Source organism: Antrostomus carolinensis, unplaced genomic scaffold (genome assembly GCF_000700745.2).
Source record: "Antrostomus carolinensis isolate BGI_N321 unplaced genomic scaffold, ASM70074v2 scaffold2545, whole genome shotgun sequence".
Classification (NCBI taxonomy): domain Eukaryota; kingdom Metazoa; phylum Chordata; class Aves; order Caprimulgiformes; family Caprimulgidae; genus Antrostomus; species Antrostomus carolinensis.
This window is the reverse complement of record NW_010316910.1, coordinates 1-18619: the sequence shown is the minus strand read 5'-3', so window position 1 is coordinate 18619 and position 18619 is coordinate 1. Positions and strand designations below refer to the sequence as shown.

At 41.1% G+C, this 18619-nt stretch overlaps 1 protein-coding gene across 1 annotated transcript; it reads right to left on the bottom strand.

The window, feature by feature from the left end:
* Positions 1 to 8453: 8453 nt before the first annotated feature.
* On the bottom strand, positions 8454 to 11800 carry FAM110B (family with sequence similarity 110 member B). The gene has a single exon (XM_010168377.1). The coding sequence runs from the start codon at positions 11687 to 11689 to the stop codon at positions 10577 to 10579; it is 1113 nt and encodes a 370-aa protein (XP_010166679.1). The 5' UTR covers positions 11690 to 11800; the 3' UTR covers positions 8454 to 10576.
* Positions 11801 to 18619: the final 6819 nt, after the last annotated feature.

The window sequence follows — 18619 nt, the reverse complement described above, 5'->3', positions numbered from 1 at the left end:
CAGAAAAGATTGAGATCTCAAAATTCAGTTTCCAAAGAATTTTGAAAGCTCCCACAGAGTAGAAAACACCAGCATTTGTGGTGCAGGGCCTCAGAGCACAGTGTTTCCTACCAAGGTGACTTGACACAGGACACGCTGATTTTGACGACTATAAATTCACCGGGCTCCCTTTAGAGCTACCCAGTTTAGACACAAGTCACTTCCTTCATGGCAGAAGAACCCCGAGTTCCTTAGAAAACACAAATCCCTGGAAGCAGAGATTTATTGCTCTTTCACAACTCACTTGTCAATCAAATTCTTTGCTAGAAATAATGCAGAAATGTTTCAACTGAATTATTTGATATGGAGTTCCTCTAGCTTGGAATTGGCTTTTTTTAGTTCCTACTTCACAGAAAATTTTCTCAACGTCAGTGCTATTATGCTCTTTTGAAAAATAAACAGGGTTCAAAATGAGTTACTTCTTATGGGAAAACGGTCTGTTGGGAACACATTACACATTCCATTTACTAATCAGAGTCTTCTGATAATTTTTACTGTGCATTGCAAATTTAGGCAGCCCGCATTACATCTGCAGTGCTCAGATAGACTGGAACTGCTCCAAACTGCTTCTTAAAAAATTAATTCTAAAATTTCCCATACATTCACTGTTCCTTCATCCTGGTCTGTAATGCTTATTTATCCAATGGACTAACTACATGCGTATCAGTAGTTTAGTAGAGTTACATGTACCATAGTGTTAACAAATAATAGGCTGTCTTTCAAAGTACATGGAAACTGTTGCCTCAAAAAATAAATGCTTCAGCCTGAGGATACTCAAAGGCTAAACCTATCAAGGAAGAAAGATAAATGGCCTCATCTTACAGTAAAAAAAGCAACAGAAAAACTCAAATTTTAGCGATATGTTTCATGAAACAGTTTCATATGGCTGGTCATAAATAAATTTTTCTGTTGTCAGAAAAATCTGGGGATGAGCCAAACTGGCAAACAGCTGCAGCTCTGATTTCTGGTTTCACCACTCAGCATCACAGCGATGAGGTCCAGGAGAAAGGATCTTTGGCTCCTGAATAGCTGATGTGAAAACATGAATCTGGGAAAAAAATAGCAGTGGTGAAGAAGAAACATGGAGGCAAGAAGCATCACTCTGCAGAAGTGCACCTTCCTGCAGCGCAATGGGAAGGGACACATGAGGACACAGCTCAGCCAATGAGCTCCTGAATGTGCCATTTCCTCCCACACCTACTAAATCGCTATAGAAATGCTGCGTATTTGCAGCAGCAAAAATGTTTGAGGTGATGTACAAGGGCAGGACTGAAAAATGGCTATTTGTTCTTGTTCAAAGAGGCCAGTAATTCCTTTCCAAAATGTTTAAAGGATGCAGCTCCCACTTCTGCTATTGCACAACTGCCTCCTGGAAGGACGTGGTTTCTGAAGGGAACCGACTGAGGATAATTTCCTGGACTCCTGGACCTTTCATATCACTCCCATCTTTGCTGTGTTTCACTGCTGAGAGCACAAAGACCTCCAGTATTTTTATCTTGGCATACCCCACTTAGGGGAATGAGAGAAGCATTACAAATGAGTCTGTAGGGATGTATTCCGAGAGCGGCAATACAATCCAAAAAGCCAGCAGTGGGGGCTATGGCCACTCAGATCTTTTGGGAGAACTGAACAGTGAAACTGTTCCACAACCCTGCTCTGAAAGCATGTTCACAACATGGTGACTAGCTCTGATCCTGCAGACTGTTCTAGAGGAAGACCTCATGGTCAAACCATCACAGCTAATGTTATTTTCAGATCACATTTCTGCTCCCCCTTCTGTTCTCCTGCAGACCATGTGCTAAAGCAGCAGTCGTCCCCTCCCTGTCCCCCAGCACCAGAAAGGGCATGAGCAGGATACACTAACACCAAGGTCACTCTAAAAATTCATGCTCTCTCTCCTGTTTCCTTCTTTAATTGTTTTATAGACAGCAAGTCTGTCACTTATTTTTGGAGCCTAACAGTTCATTTGTAGCTGTTGGGAAAGACACATGTGCAATAGTCAGCATCAGTCAGGAAAACCTTTTGTATGTTTTGTTTTAATTATTTTTTTTCTGAATAGGTTCATTTTCTTCATAGCCCAGCTAACAACCTCATCTTGTTACCTACATGACCTGCCATCATCTTGCACAGTGAAAAAAAGTGCAGGGTGTCAATAGCTGACAGGGGTTCATACTGAACTATTTCTCTAACTTAAAATAATATTTAGAAATTAAAACAAACCACCAACACTCACAAACACATTAAGCCACATTAGATTTCCTGTGTATAAATATGATACTATAAATGATTCTTTAGAATGCTGAATTAAAAATATAATTAATTGCCTAGGCCTGGCTGGTGGCACGGTTTTATGGAGTTAGTCCCTCCTTTCAGTGTGCCCAGCCTTCCCCACGCCTGGCATGTCACGTTGTGTCCCAGAAGGGGCTGATGCAGCTGCAGGGCTTCATTGCTCCTTAAGTCAGACAGGCTCTCTGCTTCAGTCAGCCAGTTGGACCGCTGACTTTTGCCTGGTATCTACTGAATCTGAGTGCTCTGTCATGAATTCCACCATATGAAAGGCCATTTTTTATTCAGCAAAACACGTGTTCAGGAAACCCGTTTCCATACGCTTTCAACGCATTCCACAATTTCACAGCATTGCACATCTGTTCGCTCAGCAGCTCCCTGAAAACGCGGCGTGTCCCTGAGCATCAGCTCTGTGTGGTACTTTCGTGGGAATAAGCCCATTAGAACAATCTCTAATTCCACACCCCAGCTGCATTTGAGTATTAAACCATACACACCCTCAAGCCCCAAAAGCGCAGGAGTACCCTGTCCATGGTGGGGGATTTGTCAGAACAGGGCTCTGAAGTGCCCCCCTTGCTTCCTCTTCCGTAGCAGAGCTGGAAGTAGGAAAACCGCAGAAGTGTATTCCTTTCACCGGTGACCTCCAAGGAGTAGAGTCCATCCTGAACATTTCAGAAATGATGCTTTGAATAAATAACCTCTCATAAAGATTTTTGGTACCACGGTTGAGTACTTTGCAGTTTATTACTTAAACGTGGTTTGTGGTAAAGTGAGTTTGTTTTAAAATATCATCAGTCATAAACTGCTCCTGAAACACCTCATTGGTGTTTAGAGATGAGCAAAAGGGGCACCCCTGAGGCTTGATATGAATATTCATGATGGCTCATTAGTTCACAGATTTTTTCATAAGCTGGTCATTAGCAGTTAGTAAAAATTCAGAGAACAAATTATAACATGTGTTACCCATGTGTAAGGAGAGACACACTGTACTGGGCTGGTAGGTCCTGACCTTCTCCTAGCACCTTGCTAAGACTTCACCAAACCTCCTCTTTGCCTCATCTCACAGATCTATATCCTGTAGAAAAACTATTTTTCATTAAGATATTTTAGTGCAGAACATTATACAAATCCTCTGGGGGTAAACACAGCAAAAGAAGTAATTAAAAAATCAGTGGTAGCCTAGGTGCAACACATGCAGTTGCATATGTGGGCAGCACCTTCTAGGAGACTGGTGGCCCAGGTGGTCCTTGTCAGGGGCCTGAACAGTGCTACTGCAGAGGAATACAGTACAGGGACAAATTTCTTTGACTTCAATGGGGTCAAAATTTGGGTATCTGTTTTTTTCATGGTCTTCCCAGATGAAGCACCCAAACAGGTTTTAAAGTTTCCTCGTGCCAGTGTGGGGAAAACCTGTATGGTTGTATTAGCTTCTTTGGCTCTGATTCACTGTATGGCATTTGGCGGGGGGAGGGAAAAACCCCAACCCTGCAATTTCACTAGGAAACAACAGCAAACAAAAAAAACATTCTACAATATGACTTCTTGCCTTGCTCTCTACCTCCTGAATCCAGTACTGAGTGTATTCTGACATAAAGCTCCTATTTTCACTCAGTCTGTAGGAGAGGGTTTGAAAGGCCTCATTTGTCAAACACGCTAAAAACAAAACCATGGTAAATTGAAAGCATTGACAGCCCTTTGTTCAGAGTCCACTCACAGAAAGCATTTTCAGATGGGATGAGTTAGTTTTGTGCCAGATACATGTAAACTGATATGTTCCAGGATATGCAAAACATGGATAAAGAAAATCGAGCCTTTGCCAAAACCTAATACTCTAATTTTCATGCAGACAGACACGTTAATTGAACCTGTGCTTCCCAGTCTTATTTGTAGGCCAACTTTAATAAGTAAGATTATGTTAATTTTCTGTTGCCCCCCACAATCTGTTTAAAATAAAGAACAAAAGCACTATCCCCCAAAACTTTAGTAAAAAAAAGTTAATGTTCAGCTAAGCACTTTTATCCTAGTCCTTAAGCTGCTCCAAATCACTGTCAGTATATTTCTGAATGCTCTGTGCTCAGAGTAGCAAAGCTTTTGCAGTTCAGAATGGCAAGGCTGACTTTATAAAAGATTAACATACTTGAAAAGCAGGTCACTTATTAAAAGATATTTTAAAAGCTTCATTTCCTAAAAAGCAAAACTATCTATCCACCTCTGCATCCCACCTGAAAGTATCTGCATACACAGCTGTTCTCCAAATTTCAACCCTGTTCTCTTTTTTTTTTTTTTTAATTCCCCCCTTCATTTTTAAAGCTATGAATAGCAGGTTATTTACTGGAACAGTACCATGCTTCACCAAGTGCCTTCTGCTCCCAGACACTGAGTTATCCCATCTCCCAGATGAACACACAGATACCTTTTTCCCATACGTTGAGGTGTCAGACCCTCAGGCCCTGGGCTGCACGACACTGCAGCCTGGGGGTTATGGCTTCCAAACCTGCTCTTCTCTTACAGCAGCTGGGGAAGTCTCCCACAACAGCCAGGTGAGAATAGATCTTGTCTCTTCTGGATCTTCTACTGTCCTCTTGTGTTAGGACAGCCTTTTTAGGCAGCACTCTTCGGCCAGCTGCCTGGGAACTGAGCAGTCAGCGCAAGTGGTCTGGATGCCAGAAGACACACAGGTACCATGATACCAAATGGCAGAAGGCAAAATGGTAACTATTGCTTGGATAGCAGGCCTGTACCACTCTTCACTAGAAACTGTGCCACCTTTGCACACCGTGGTCCTCAAGCCAGCATTTTGTACAGAGTTAAAGAAGTGGCAAGGATATGCATTGAGCAAGATACAGCAGAGAAAGAAAGAAAGGCAATTTTGGACCACAAGGTGGGTATTTCAAGGTATGTTTGGTATCCTGTTCTTCCTGAGTGTTTTCAATCACAATTTCTTCCCGAAGAACCACCTCCTGCTGTTTCATCTTGCCTACAAATAGCATGCCAAATGAGAAAATTAAAAAAATAATCCATTAAATAGACCACTATCCGCTCAGACATGGTAGCTGAACTGCAGCCACAGAGTTACTCTCTTGGAAACAGGCCGCCATGAATACGGGGGTTGTAAAAGACACGACAAGTTGTAGCAAAGTTGCTTTCGGATTCAGGGGAATTAACATAACTGAAGTGTGAGGCTGCTTATGAAGAGGCTAAGCAAGGAGAGGATTATGACCTTGGTCATACGTTACAGAGAAGATAAGATGAAAACGACAGACAAGTAAGGAACATGCAGAAAGGAAGAATGGAAGCTGGGAAAACTCAGAAAAGGCAAGACACCATGAAGGTGGAGAAGACATGCAGTGCCAAAAGCAGGAAACAATAATAGCACAGATACTAGCACTTTCTTACTCTTGTCATAAGACCATCATGAAAAATTACTTTAAATTTAGAAGAATGACATTTAAGAGAGCACATTTTTTTTGTTATATAATTGATCATTTTTCATGAAAACTAAAAAACCTTATTATTACTGAGTTTTTATGGGCAGATACAACCAAATCCTTAAGCGATCAAATAAAAAGTATGCTTGAAGGCTGTTCATACCTGCCAGGGCAAGACAGATGGTGTGGTGCAGGTGTCTCCACCTGATTGCACTGCACCCCAAATGGAAAAGATCCGAGGATTTTAGCAACAGCATACCAACTGTAACAAACACTAGGACAAAGCTATTCATTTGGGCTTCCAGGGAGAAAAACAAAAGGTGTTCATGGGTTAACTCTTTCGACTAAAATTTGCTTGTTTAGAGATTCACTTAACAGATGCCATTACCAGGAGATAAAAAACCTTATACTGTACAGACAATTTTAATGGCCTTTCCCATTAAGTTATGGGTGATATACTTCAAAGGACAGATTATTGGAGTCTTTCTGCTGACAGCAAGGAATGTCAGATGAATTCAGAGTATCAGTGAACATCTAAACCTTGGTAACAAGGATTTTAATATAGAGGTATATTACAATTCAGGACAAAACATCTTGACCAATTTATTCTCTTGTACAGCACAAAGGGACCTTGCACTATATCTGCATTTATATTCACTGCCAAAATAGCCAATGGACCCTTACTGTTCATGGGAACAAAGCTCCAGATGCTCTTATATTCTAAGCCTAATGTGCTCAGCTACTGGTGTGGCGCCATTAATCACATAAAACATGAGTTTTATAGCCTTGGAAAACTGACACCTCTCAGATTTATTGGTTTTACTACTCTGCTTAATAAAAAGTTTCTTACAAACTAGTGAGCTCTGAACATAATGTACTAAACATTATCATCCCATAATCAATTGGTATTGGGAAGACTGTTTTTAAGGTTTAGCTCCTTTCCTGTTCTCCCACGGACTGAAATAACTCAGCTCTGTACTGCAGAGCTCCATTAAGCACTTTGTTTTTCATTGAATGACTGGAATCAAATGCATATGGCCTCCATGGATGGATAAACTGCTGTAAAAAGAGGTAAGTCAGCAATACTGATTGGCTCTGTTGTCTGAGCGTGTCTTTTGATTTTTGAATTTCTGCCAAAAGCATCATTATTCTGTGTTTACCCTTCAAAAGCCCTCGGTCACTCAGATGGTGCACATGCTCGCAGCACAGCACTCTCCCTTGCAGAAACAGAATCCACAAAAAAGAAAATTTCAGTACTTGTGTTTGTTGAATGGAAATTTGTGGCACAGATCCTGTTATCTCTCATCTTTCACAACATTGTTACTATATAATATGAAGTGATTAAAAGAGCAATTTTACTTTGCTGCCCATCGCTTTCAGCCAGATAAAAGGTTTATCTCTGTGCAAAGCTGTATATAGAATTCAAAGAGCACTTTGTCACATCGTTTTCCTCTTCCTTTCCTTCCGCAGCAAGTCAAAATAACAGAACCACCATAAACCTCAGTGGTCATTTCTTTTTGTGTGTGTGAGTGTGAATTTACACTAACTACTGAAAACATACTGTGTTTTTCTTCACTTCTGGGGTCAGGACTGTCAGTGCTGAGTTCAGCACTGGCTTTCACAGGACACCACGGACTTGCATCTCCCTCAAGAGCTGCTGCTGCTGCAACAAGAGCTGTTGTTTAACCACGGACGCTTGCTGTGTGCTTTGCACCTGGGTAAATGTCTGCTGGAGGCAGCAGGAACAAGATCAGAACGGGTCCCTGATGAGGCGTTTGAGTTGATTACAACTCCCTGCAAATTCAGGATTCGGCACTCAACAACCTCCAAAGGCAGAGACAAACAATGGGACCTCTCAACATGTCGCAAAGGCAAAAAATGGTTATTCCCATTTGAAAACAAAAACGGATCTGACGCCAACGATGTGTTTTTTGTGCAAACACAGAGGTAATAGCAAGACTATAAATAAATAAATCGTATCTGCATAAACTGTAATAAAGTGACAAATGAAGGCATTGGTTCTCTGCTTGTTCAAAGCCTTGTGAACATTTTGCAATCTTGTGATATCCATCACTGCAACCTCACCAGAGTTGCAAGTTCAGCTGACTGTGAAGGTCTGGGTCCCCTGAAGTCTTATTCACATACATACTGTAACAAGCAGATATAGCAGAATCAGAGCCTGTGCTGTGTCAAAGGTGCTGCTTGACATCTCGGGTGAGGGAATGTTCTCTTGCAGATAGCTCACAAGCCTAAACCCCTCGTGGCATTAAAAGGAAATGAATTTGATTTCTCAAGAGCCTACAGCTTCCTAACAAACCCTGGGAAACAAGTTCAAAATACTGACATATGCTCGAATCCATTTTCTAGTTATAAAGGCTTCTTCATTACAGTTTTTGGCTGACAACAGTTGAGATAGCATGTTTATCATCATTCTTAAAACACTTGAGAGAGAACAATGTGAGTGCATTTTTATTTCGGTTTTAACTTCTTTATTTCATTGCTGTACAGCTGCATTACACTTGGCTTTAATCCCTTAAGCATTATTTTCCTTGGCAAAATAGTCACTGAACTGAGTAGAACTTACTATTGGAAAAATATGCTTGAAAAACCAGTGTGATGTCAATGCCAACTGAAACCCATGGAGCTTAAAATGTCACGAATGTGCCTGTAGCTGAAATACACAGCTCCTCGTTTTTTTGACTGAACTAGGAATGTTCTAAGTCTTAGGTTGTGAAGCTAACTGTAAAAAACCCCAAATAGTAGCCTCCTGAAACTGAATGTGTGCTTCCCCCCCCACCCCCATGAACAATCATTTGGAAAACATTTATGTAAAACTTGATGTAGGATAATTCCATAGGCAACAAATGACTGCGCGGCTCCGCTTCAAGGCTCGCCTGCATTAACTGTGGCTATTGGTAAGAAGCTGGGCTACAGGCTTCTTAGAGAAAAGATAGAACCCAACTTTGTAAAACTTCTTTAATATTCAAATATATAAATAAGCACTACGGAAGAATAATTCAGAAGACTGCAGTGATTCGTTATGAACAGATGCTATAAATGGGAACAGTAACATTGCTAGGTAAGGAAGAAGCAAGCTATTTTAAGAGTCTTGAAAATCTCTTCTAGTTCTTCAGACAGATCATGCTGCTATAGTTACTTTATAAAAAATTATATTCTGAAAAGCACTTGAGTAAAAGAAACCTTTTACTGGAACTATTATTTAACCAAGACTTTCTACAGCACTAAAACACACTGCAATTTAGTTCCCGATATAGTTTTAAGAATGAGAGGGGTTTAAAAAAAAAAAAAAAAAAAAAAAAGAACAAAAAACCTAACATACCTGCACCAGGAGCTATTTATTAGCATAACACTCTTCCTTTTAAAGATTTCGTAACAACTGAAGTATATACAAAGTCTTACAGCATTTACACAATATAAAAGTTTCCTATTAGCTGACGAAGTATAAGTAGTGCTGCAATTTACTTCAAAGCATGTATACAATAATAACGAAGCAGACCACTGTACTTTCAACTTCTCTGCTACCACACCCCACTGTCAGTTGAAATGACAGTTAATTAAACCACCGGGAAGACACAGATTGTCAAAAGATTTGTAACAGGTTGACCTGCAGCACTAACCATGATAAGGAGGGGGCAAAAAAAAAAAAAAAAGCAAAAAAAAAAAAGCTACATACTGTCATGTTTCTACACTTTCCTAGAGCTGTAACAAACTTTCACAGCCTTAGATATAACATATGCAAGACAACATAATCACGATTTTTCAGATATAGTTCAGCTACTGAGTGTATTTACTTCTGAATGGGAGGCATTATATTGATATGGCTGTGTGTTTCCATTTTTGTTCAATAACTGTTCAAATAGGTCCACAAAAAAATTAAAAGACAGCATGGAGTTTGTAGTCATGATGTGTTTGACCAATGAAGGCATCTGATATCAGCTATAGGATCTAATAATTCCTGTCAAAAGTTTAAGACCAGGAATCTTGAAGTAAAAACCAAACCCACAAAATCCCGCACCTACAACATTTCCATCTGTTGACTCCAACCTTCTTTAAGGCTTTTCTAACAGGGTAACACAAAACCATTATAATGTTTATATCAATCCAAATGCAAGACTCATTTAGTTTATGAGAGGTCAAGCAGATTCACTAGACTACTTCTGCTGCAAAATTGAGGGAGCTTACCTAGAAAAAAGAAACCTTTACTGAACAGTCCCTTACTAGTGGTAGGAATATATAGTTAAACAATGATACATAATTTAAGAACGTAACATTATTTGCCTTTTAGAAACAGTTTTACATGTGCCAATAATGCACTTTCTAGAAGAGATAAGGCTGTTTTGCCTATTGTTGTATGCCTAAACCTTTTATTTTGGCCAATTTTGCTTTTCTCCCCTCCAAAGGGATTCTATTTCAACTTAGAAGCTAGTAACGGCAGTTGACAATATCTGTATTAAGACAAAAAGTGACATATAAAATCCACAAGGAACCACATAAATACCAAAGAAGTCATAGAACCTTTCCATGTAAACACTTTGATTATACTGAAGCCCTAATTAGATTCTTGTCTTAAACTTTTGGCAGATAATGTGTATGCTTAGCCAGGCTTTGTAGTTAGTTATTGTTCAAGTGGAAGCCAGGTCAGCTCACATGTTGACAGGCATGCAACTTGGAAACATTGCACAACAAGCAACACAAAGAGATTTGAGAAGTGTACAAGACTTCAAGTAGACTTCACAACCCTTCACAACTGAATATTCACAGACAAAGATACAGTCCTTGCTTTTTCTACAGTGGATTTTCTCTCACACATGGGACACTTTCTGTGACTCTCTAGCTTGCTTGATGCTGTATAACCACTTGATGATTCTGGCATTCCTTTCAATGGCAGAAATGCCATATGGCACACGGTCATTGGCACTGTCATCGTTTCTAAGGTCACTGTTGCTGTCCTGAGACTGTTCACAGTCTGAGCTAATCATGCTTGCACTGCGAAAGTTGAGAGATATAATATCAGAGTTAGCCCTTGCAAAGTTTTCCATCCCGAGGTTTTCAAGCTCTTCAGGATCGAGTCCGCAGTAGTTAAAGAATCGTTCAACATCTGCGTCGACACGAAAGTATCTGTCGCTTAAGTCTGATTTTGATCGCTGTAGGGAGGGTCTTCTACTAACTCCGCATCCAGACTCGACTGTCTCAATCTCTGGGGATTTCAGGGTGGCGATGGCAGCGATTTTGGGCTTTGGAGGCAGAGGTGGGGCTGAACTACTGCAGGGTATTGCTTTCAAGGGCTTTGCACTAGTTACTTTCCTAATGTCTGAGGAGCTGTGAGAGACATGCAAGAAAGTCTCTGCCGACTGATCTAGGAGCCTTCTGCTGACGTTGGAGCTGCTCTCCTGCGGGCTGCTACGGCCCTGTGTGGGATAAACCTTCAAAGATTCAGCGAACGAGTGTCGGTTCAGCTCCGTCGAGTCGGCTCTGTGAGGCGGCCAGTTTCGAGGACCGTGCTTATACCCTGAACCCGAGCTGGAGCCTTCGGAGCTGTTGATGATGTTCTTCAAAATCTCGAGTTTCAGGTTTTCTCTCTGGACGCCGCTCTCCGTCTTTGCGTTGTTGCTGAAGACTTTCAAGGTGGGGCTCCCCAGCGCTCGCTTGGCCGCAGGACAGACCGGTGGCTTCGCCAGCACCGCCGGCTTCACAGGCTCTTGCTTGGCATTGATGACCTCCTGGCTCTTGACGTATTTCGCCTTGTCGGCTTCTAGCCTCTCCACCGCGCTCAGTCTTTTCGGATTAGGCTCCGCCTGCCTGCGAAAATAGTCGGGTCCTTTGTTCAGGATGCGGAGAGGAACGGCGGACGTGAAAGTGACGGCAGGGCTGACCGGCTTCACCATGCTACCTGTCGGTAGTGTTTCTGTAGGCATGTTTGGTGGTCTTTCCCCCGCAGCCGTTTTGGATTCTTCTCTGGGATCTCCTAAATGCACGGTGCAGAAACATGTACATTAAGCACAATGAATAGCCGATGAATCCTGGGATCTGAGCGTTAGCAGCAGCGTCTCATCTCACAGCTCATTAAATAACACTGCGTTTCTCTTTTAAAGGCAGCCTTTGTAGGGCAAGGCCACCCGACACAAGTCCGTGTTAGTCTGCTCCGCCGACTCCTTTCTTCTTGCTGAAAGATGCGGGAGTCTCGCTGTTTCCTTTGTGCTCCGCTACCGGCAGCGATCTGAAATGCAGAATAACCAACCACACGTTAGCAAGAGTGCCTGACATCAGAGCGATAGCAACAGCCGCCTCCCAGCCCTCCTCTCCCACCGCCGGACGGGACGCAGCCGCAGCCACCGCTGCCAGCGCAGGGGAGGCGGCGCTCAGGGCACCCCTGCCCGCCTCGCGATCCACACCCCTGTGCATCTCTGCAAGAAATGTCTTGCTTGTTGCTTACAGTCTAAGCTTGGATTTAACAAAAATTACACTGGGAAAGAAAAAAATAAATAAAAAAAAATAAACCCCACCACGATACAGCCGCCTGTTTCTGGAGGGGAAAAAGGGAAGCAAAATGTGTAAATTCAGAGACTTAGACCCATCTATCTCCTGAACATCAATGAAAAAGCACTTTCAAACTAGTATCTTTGATTAGCTGATCTGTGTACACATTTTACTTCTAAACCCCAAGCATCCTTCTCCTCTTTACATACTCTGTAAATCTAATAAATTAAGTGTATTTTCCTTTTTTATTAAATGCTCCAGATGAAAATCTGGTTGAAAAAGCAGAGAGCAAATAGATACGTGTAGCATTTCAAGTTCAATGCACATGTTTCATTGTTATTCTAATACAAAATCAATAATTAAAAAGTAGAAGATCTTGCTAAAGCCACCTATTCCGGTTTAAAGTCTGTTTGAACATTAGTTCCCAAAGCACCAGTGCTCCAGCAGTAAAATAAGGACTTCCAAGTTCTCCTGATCACCTTACAGGCTTAACAGAAGAACAAAACAAGGCTTTGTTGTTGGATGTAAGATTTTGAGAGCAGGCAAAAACATACTGACTGTGTTTGAAACAAGAGAACTTGTCCTCATATTCGGATATAATCATTCAAGTTTTCTACCAAGCACTATGTGCACATGAAGTTTACCTTCATCTTAATTATTTTAAGATCCTATCACTTAGGATTGTTACAACAGTCTAAAATCCAACACCATGGATGATAAAGTGCTGTAACAATTTTTCCCACATGAGGCACTGAAGGGCACTTATCACAGAATCTACTTTTCAAACAGCGATTTTGCTAATGGGTCTCATTTGTTTTATTACTGCCCCATTAATCTGTGCTGCCCTTTTTAATATTCCATTTCTGTTATCACTGTGTTCTTCAGGGAGAGAAAGAAAATAAGCTGCTACTTCTTTAGTCACCCTAAGGAATGCAGAGCAGCATCCTTCCCAGGGATGACCTGCTTTCGCGTGTGCTGCCATGCTGTGCGAGCTCTTCCATCAATACCCAAAGCGTGCCATCAGTACATTGTTTGGACCAAAAAACCCCACAAAACCCCTCAAGTTCCAGCTAAAGGTACATTACCAGTAAAAAGAAAAACAACCTCCAGTACTGATTCGCAGATATACATGACACATACATTGCATATTCTCTCTAAATCACCCAAGGTCAAAGCAAGCAAATAAAATATATACATGCTATAATTAGATTATAGGAAAAAGCTGAGCTTTCTCCTGAAGGCTCACTGTCGCAAGCATTCTTCAAATATAAACTAACATATTTAGGTGGGTGATAAACCAGACATGCATTCAGTGCAATTGAAAGGGTAGTGAAATGTTAATTAAGCTTTCCTTTCAATGTTGTTTTATAAATCCTAGTGCTAACTCCTCAGCAGTCTGACTTCCTGAATTTTAACTAAGTCTTTCTGAAAGAGAAAAAGCTCGATTTCCTCATTTGAATCAACATATTTATTGGTACTATTTTGAAATTAAGTATCAAATTTCCAAATGTGCTGAAGGCAATTCCAACACTTATCTGCACATACACATTTCTCTTCCATACACACAAATCAAATCAAATCTTTCCACATTGGCAGCTCAGAGCTTGATGGCTAAGTGCTTGTAAAAAAATACCCCATTGGTGTGTCCATTTGACACTTGTGTGCAGAAATCAAATCTATGTGAGAGCAAGAGTCTTGTCAGGAGGAAGAAAACCCCACAACAACCAAAACCCCAATTCTTGGTACTAAACACTGTCACTCAACTGAGTTAATACCACTTGAATAAGCGAGACCACAACTCTCCATTTCCTCCTCGGCCACTGTCATGAAAGGCCACTGCAATCCTGCCCCAGAGGACAACTGCCAACTCCATTCTCATTCCAGCGAGAGGCTCTGTGCAGCACTACAGATTGGAGCTGTGGGAACCAAGGCATCGGACTCAAGGCTGCTTTTGGAAGTGTTTCCCCAGTACTTAACAACTCCCTCACTCAGGAGAGCCCCGGTCAATGCCAGCAAGTATTGCTTAGGAGGCTAAGCATCCATGCTGGCTTCAACACCACACTTAAAAAGAATAAAGAAGAAGGAAGAAACAAAAAAAACCCCACTGTGCATGCATGTTCATCGGAGAGAACGAGTGCTTGTTTGCAAGCACATATGGGGCCAAGTGCTCTGAAGTCAATGGAAATATGCTGCGACTGGCAATGAGCTTCAGGCACGCCTAGAAAGAAAAGCAAAGCCCTGGTGAGGAGCCAGAGCAGAAATGCCCACCTGAGCCAACACAGGGAGCCGGGGAGTAACAGCCAGGTGGTTACATGACCAGAGACAGAAGTTTTATACCTGTGGGGCTGCTGGGATAAACGAAGGTACATGCAGCTACCAAAAAGGTTCAACTATATTTTTGTATGTTGTTTAAATTGCTCCACTTCCCTGAGGTGCTGCATTTGAATATTACAGGAAAGTTTCTTCAGTAGTCTCATCTCAGAGAGCAAAAAATCATTAACCAGATACTCTCAGAAAATAAAGTGGGATGAAAGAGAGGTGGATGAATGTAAGGTGCTAATGAAACAACTTCTCCTGCCTGTGCTGGTGATGGCTGCAGACTATTTCTGCTGGTTGGGAAAGTAAGAGCAATTCCTACCAGCCTCTGCTGTCCATGGGCACCTGAAACACAGCAGTGACACTAGAGAGACTCGCTACTTATCAATTTCATTGGTAATGAAAAAGGCTGAGCAGCAGCAGTACAGTGTAGTCTCAGGAAGACAAAATTGTGCCACTTAGTTTCCAATTGTGAAAATCATCATCGTAGCAATAGGGGTATAGAAATGGCTTTCTTCTGGCTTAAATTCCAAAGAAACTCTCTGCTTAGGCATCTGAATTTCCTGTTGTATACAGCTCTAGCACCCGTTTTGCACTCCAGAAATTCAAAGGCAAATAGGTTGTCATCACTCACTCCCAGGAAATTTGCGATATATCCTTACGGATGTCAGAAACGTTCCTTTTACTCTGTTTACATCCAAATGTCTACCCAATCAATGTAATTCTTCTGTGGACTGAACTGTGTTTTTCGAGATTTGACTCCAGATTTCCACTATTACTCTTCCTTAGAATCACAGAATGGTTTGGTTTGGAAGGGACCTTAAAGAGCATCTTGTCAGCAGGGACACCTTCCACTACACCAGGTTGCTCAAAGCCTCATCCAGCCTGGCCTTAAACACCTACAGGGAGGGGGCATCCACAACTTCCTTGGGCAACCTGTTCCAGTGTCTGACCACCCTCACAGGAAAGAATTTCTTCCTTATATCTAATCTAAACCCACCCTCTTCCAGTTTAAAGCCATTACCCCTTGTTCTGTCACTACCTGCCTTTGTAAAAAGTCCCTCCCCAGCCTTCCCATAGGCCCCTTCAGGTACTGGAAGGCCGCTATAAGATCTCCCTGGAGCCTTCTCTTCTCCAGGCTGAACAGCCCCCACTCTCAGCCTGTCTGCACAGGGAAGGTGCTCCAGCCCTATAATAATTGCTAGACCTAAGAGATTATTTAAAGAAAAACAAAGCTAAAAATTTATGCACACATTCAAATGTAGTTCATTTTATTACTATGTATACATTAATAAAACCTTTCTTGAAGTTCTTACTAACTAAGCTCCTCTAACACTCAGCGACTGCTGCAGACCTGCTGAGTGGAATACAAAAAACATATAAAGGGCTAGAGGGGTTTTGGTTTCGTTAAAGCTGTATTTTCAGCCAGACACTTCGATTCAGGGTTCCTTTGCAACAGAGGCAGAGATCCAAAGCACTTATTCATTCTAGGCATCGAGCTCTAATCACTCTCAGGTCTGTAATATGTTTGTCAGATATTCACATTTAAATAAGAGACACACTATCTGGTTGATTTAGAGGAACACAATACAGCCTAGAGCAGCAATAGCTATACAACTAACAATAACTACAAATAAATCCTCTATAAAATATTCTTCCCTTGATTTAAAGCCAAGACAGTAGGAGGAGATAAACTATGCAGAAACTTTGGATTTACAGTTCCACATATTCTAAATATGTAATTTTTGAAATTTGGAAGAAATTTATGAACTAGCTTCAGTCTGGCAAGTATTTATTTCTAGTGCTATTATCAAAACAGTGTTATTATACAATTTTCAAGTTTATTTTTTCTCTCATACTTACAGCTGCATTCTGAACACAGACTGAATGACGCTAACTGACAGCAACAATGCGTTTCCCTCCCTGGTTCTGTGTTGCCCTGTAGCTCCTACACCCTGGCCAAGTTTCAGCCAGTCTGCCTAAAAGTATCCACAGAAAAGTGCTACGTATTTTAACAGCATTCAAGTTGCAACAAGGCAGCAAAAAACAGCAGTGAAAATGTGGCGCAAACAAAATTAGTGGAATTTCCGCTCTTGACTTCGGCAAGGACACAGCTTCACCCGACAAAGCTACAATGAAGCTCACACTCTTAATTCATCCCTCTGGGACAGTGGATGAAGGGATTGTGCAGGAGGTAGGATGAAGCACGGTGAATAAATATAACAAAGGCTGACAGCCCTTACTCTGCTTTCCTTGATATTTAAAGGCCCATGTCAATTTTATTTTCCATATGATAAAATATAACCACCACTACCTCAAGATGCACCATAAACATCACACAAATTCCAGCATAAGTAATCAGCAAGTGATCTCAATAGGACTCAAAGAGATCACAAAACAAAAGCTACATAGGAACACAGGACGCAGATGGAAAATGTCAGGCTCTGCTAACAACCAGGTGCACTTTAGAGCTGCAGGCCCCATTATGAAGATGCTGCTTTATTAACAGTCCCCGCAAAGCCTATAAATGAGAGCTTCACTGAGAATGACTTGCTACAGGTCTATACACTAAGTTACCCTAATGTGTACATCTAAAACTTATATAAAAGCTCTTCTGTGGTTAACTGCCATTATGAACTTCATAGATTTATATTACAAAGTTTAAAAATACAGGCTAAGTCGAAACAAACTAGGCTCAAATTGACATAAAAAAACCCACATCCAGAATGGCAGCAGTATTACATTTTTGAAAACAATTTTAGATAAACATGTGTATGGTGTGGATGGGTGTAGTCTTGCTCTCACATAATATTAACTGTTGAGATAAAGTATGAGGACATGGAATAATCTTTCAGATCAACCATGTCTCAAAATACTAATGAAAGTGCTGATTTTCAACTCTGTTCCCCCTAAAACGTGAAACAGTGAACAGTAAGTGAAGAGCAACATTTGTTCAAGTAGATGTTTAAGCCTTCAAAAGGTCATAAAAAATGTGACTACAGTGACCTAAACCAGAGCGGCAGAATTATGAAGACATGGGAAATCTCCACCAAGTGGGAAGGTGACAACTTTGGCAAAGGCAACCACTTTTCACTGCTAATGTATTACTTCCAACCAAAAAATCCAAACTACAACTAGTGTTAACTTTGTATTAACTTGAACAGATGAACATACAATGGGCTGATATATTTATGCTAATTTTGCTTTGCTCTTACATCACACTCAAAGCCTTTTAAGATAAAACTCTCCATAAACAAAACACTGGCACCACACAGCACTCTTTCTATTTCACTGTGCAGCTGAAGCGAGGAGGTTTAAAGCAGGATGCTGCCATAACCAGATGCGAATACTTCTACAGGGAAACAGCTTCTGGAATATCCACAGAGGTGCAAATGCCTGAAAAGCAGGAAAACAACTCAGCAGCTATACTTACATACTGCCCCTGTAATGGATGCTTAGTGCTCGCTGGGAGATGGACAGAGAAAGAAAGAATTAATTTTATTTGAAATAAAAATCTTCATAAAGTATTTTCCTTCTTTTTAGTTCTGAAATCCAGCACTGTTACATGTCCTACTCAGCACCAGTAATCCACTCTCAGCAATGCTTGCTTCTGAGTAAATACTGCCCTATAGATGGCTCCCAAACATGAAAACTCTGATTTCTTTCAAAAGGTGTAGACAGCTGCACAAATACACAAGAAAATTCAGATATGAAATTTCCCTTTCTCCCCAACTAGACAGTACAAAAAAATCTAAGTAATCTTATTTTTTAGAATTATATTACATGCTGTGTTTGTAAAAGCTGTAATGGAAATCAATTTTGTTTTCTTTGGACCCCTATGTTGCTTATAGCATACTGCATTCTTTGAAACATTCTCAGCCTCTCATTGGGGGGGGGAATAAAATCAGGAGATGGTCTAAAAAGTATAATAAGAAAAGTAACTTTTTATTACATTTGTAGCTCTAGCTTTACATGTATACTTCCCACATGGCATCCTTATCTCTAAATTGGAAATGTGGGGTTGATGGATGGACCACTCGCTGGATAAGGAA

Coding starts and splice junctions, on each gene's coding strand:
- FAM110B (XM_010168377.1), bottom strand. CDS start 11,689: ATGCCTACAGAAACACTACCGACAGGTAGCATGGTGAAGCCGGTCAGC.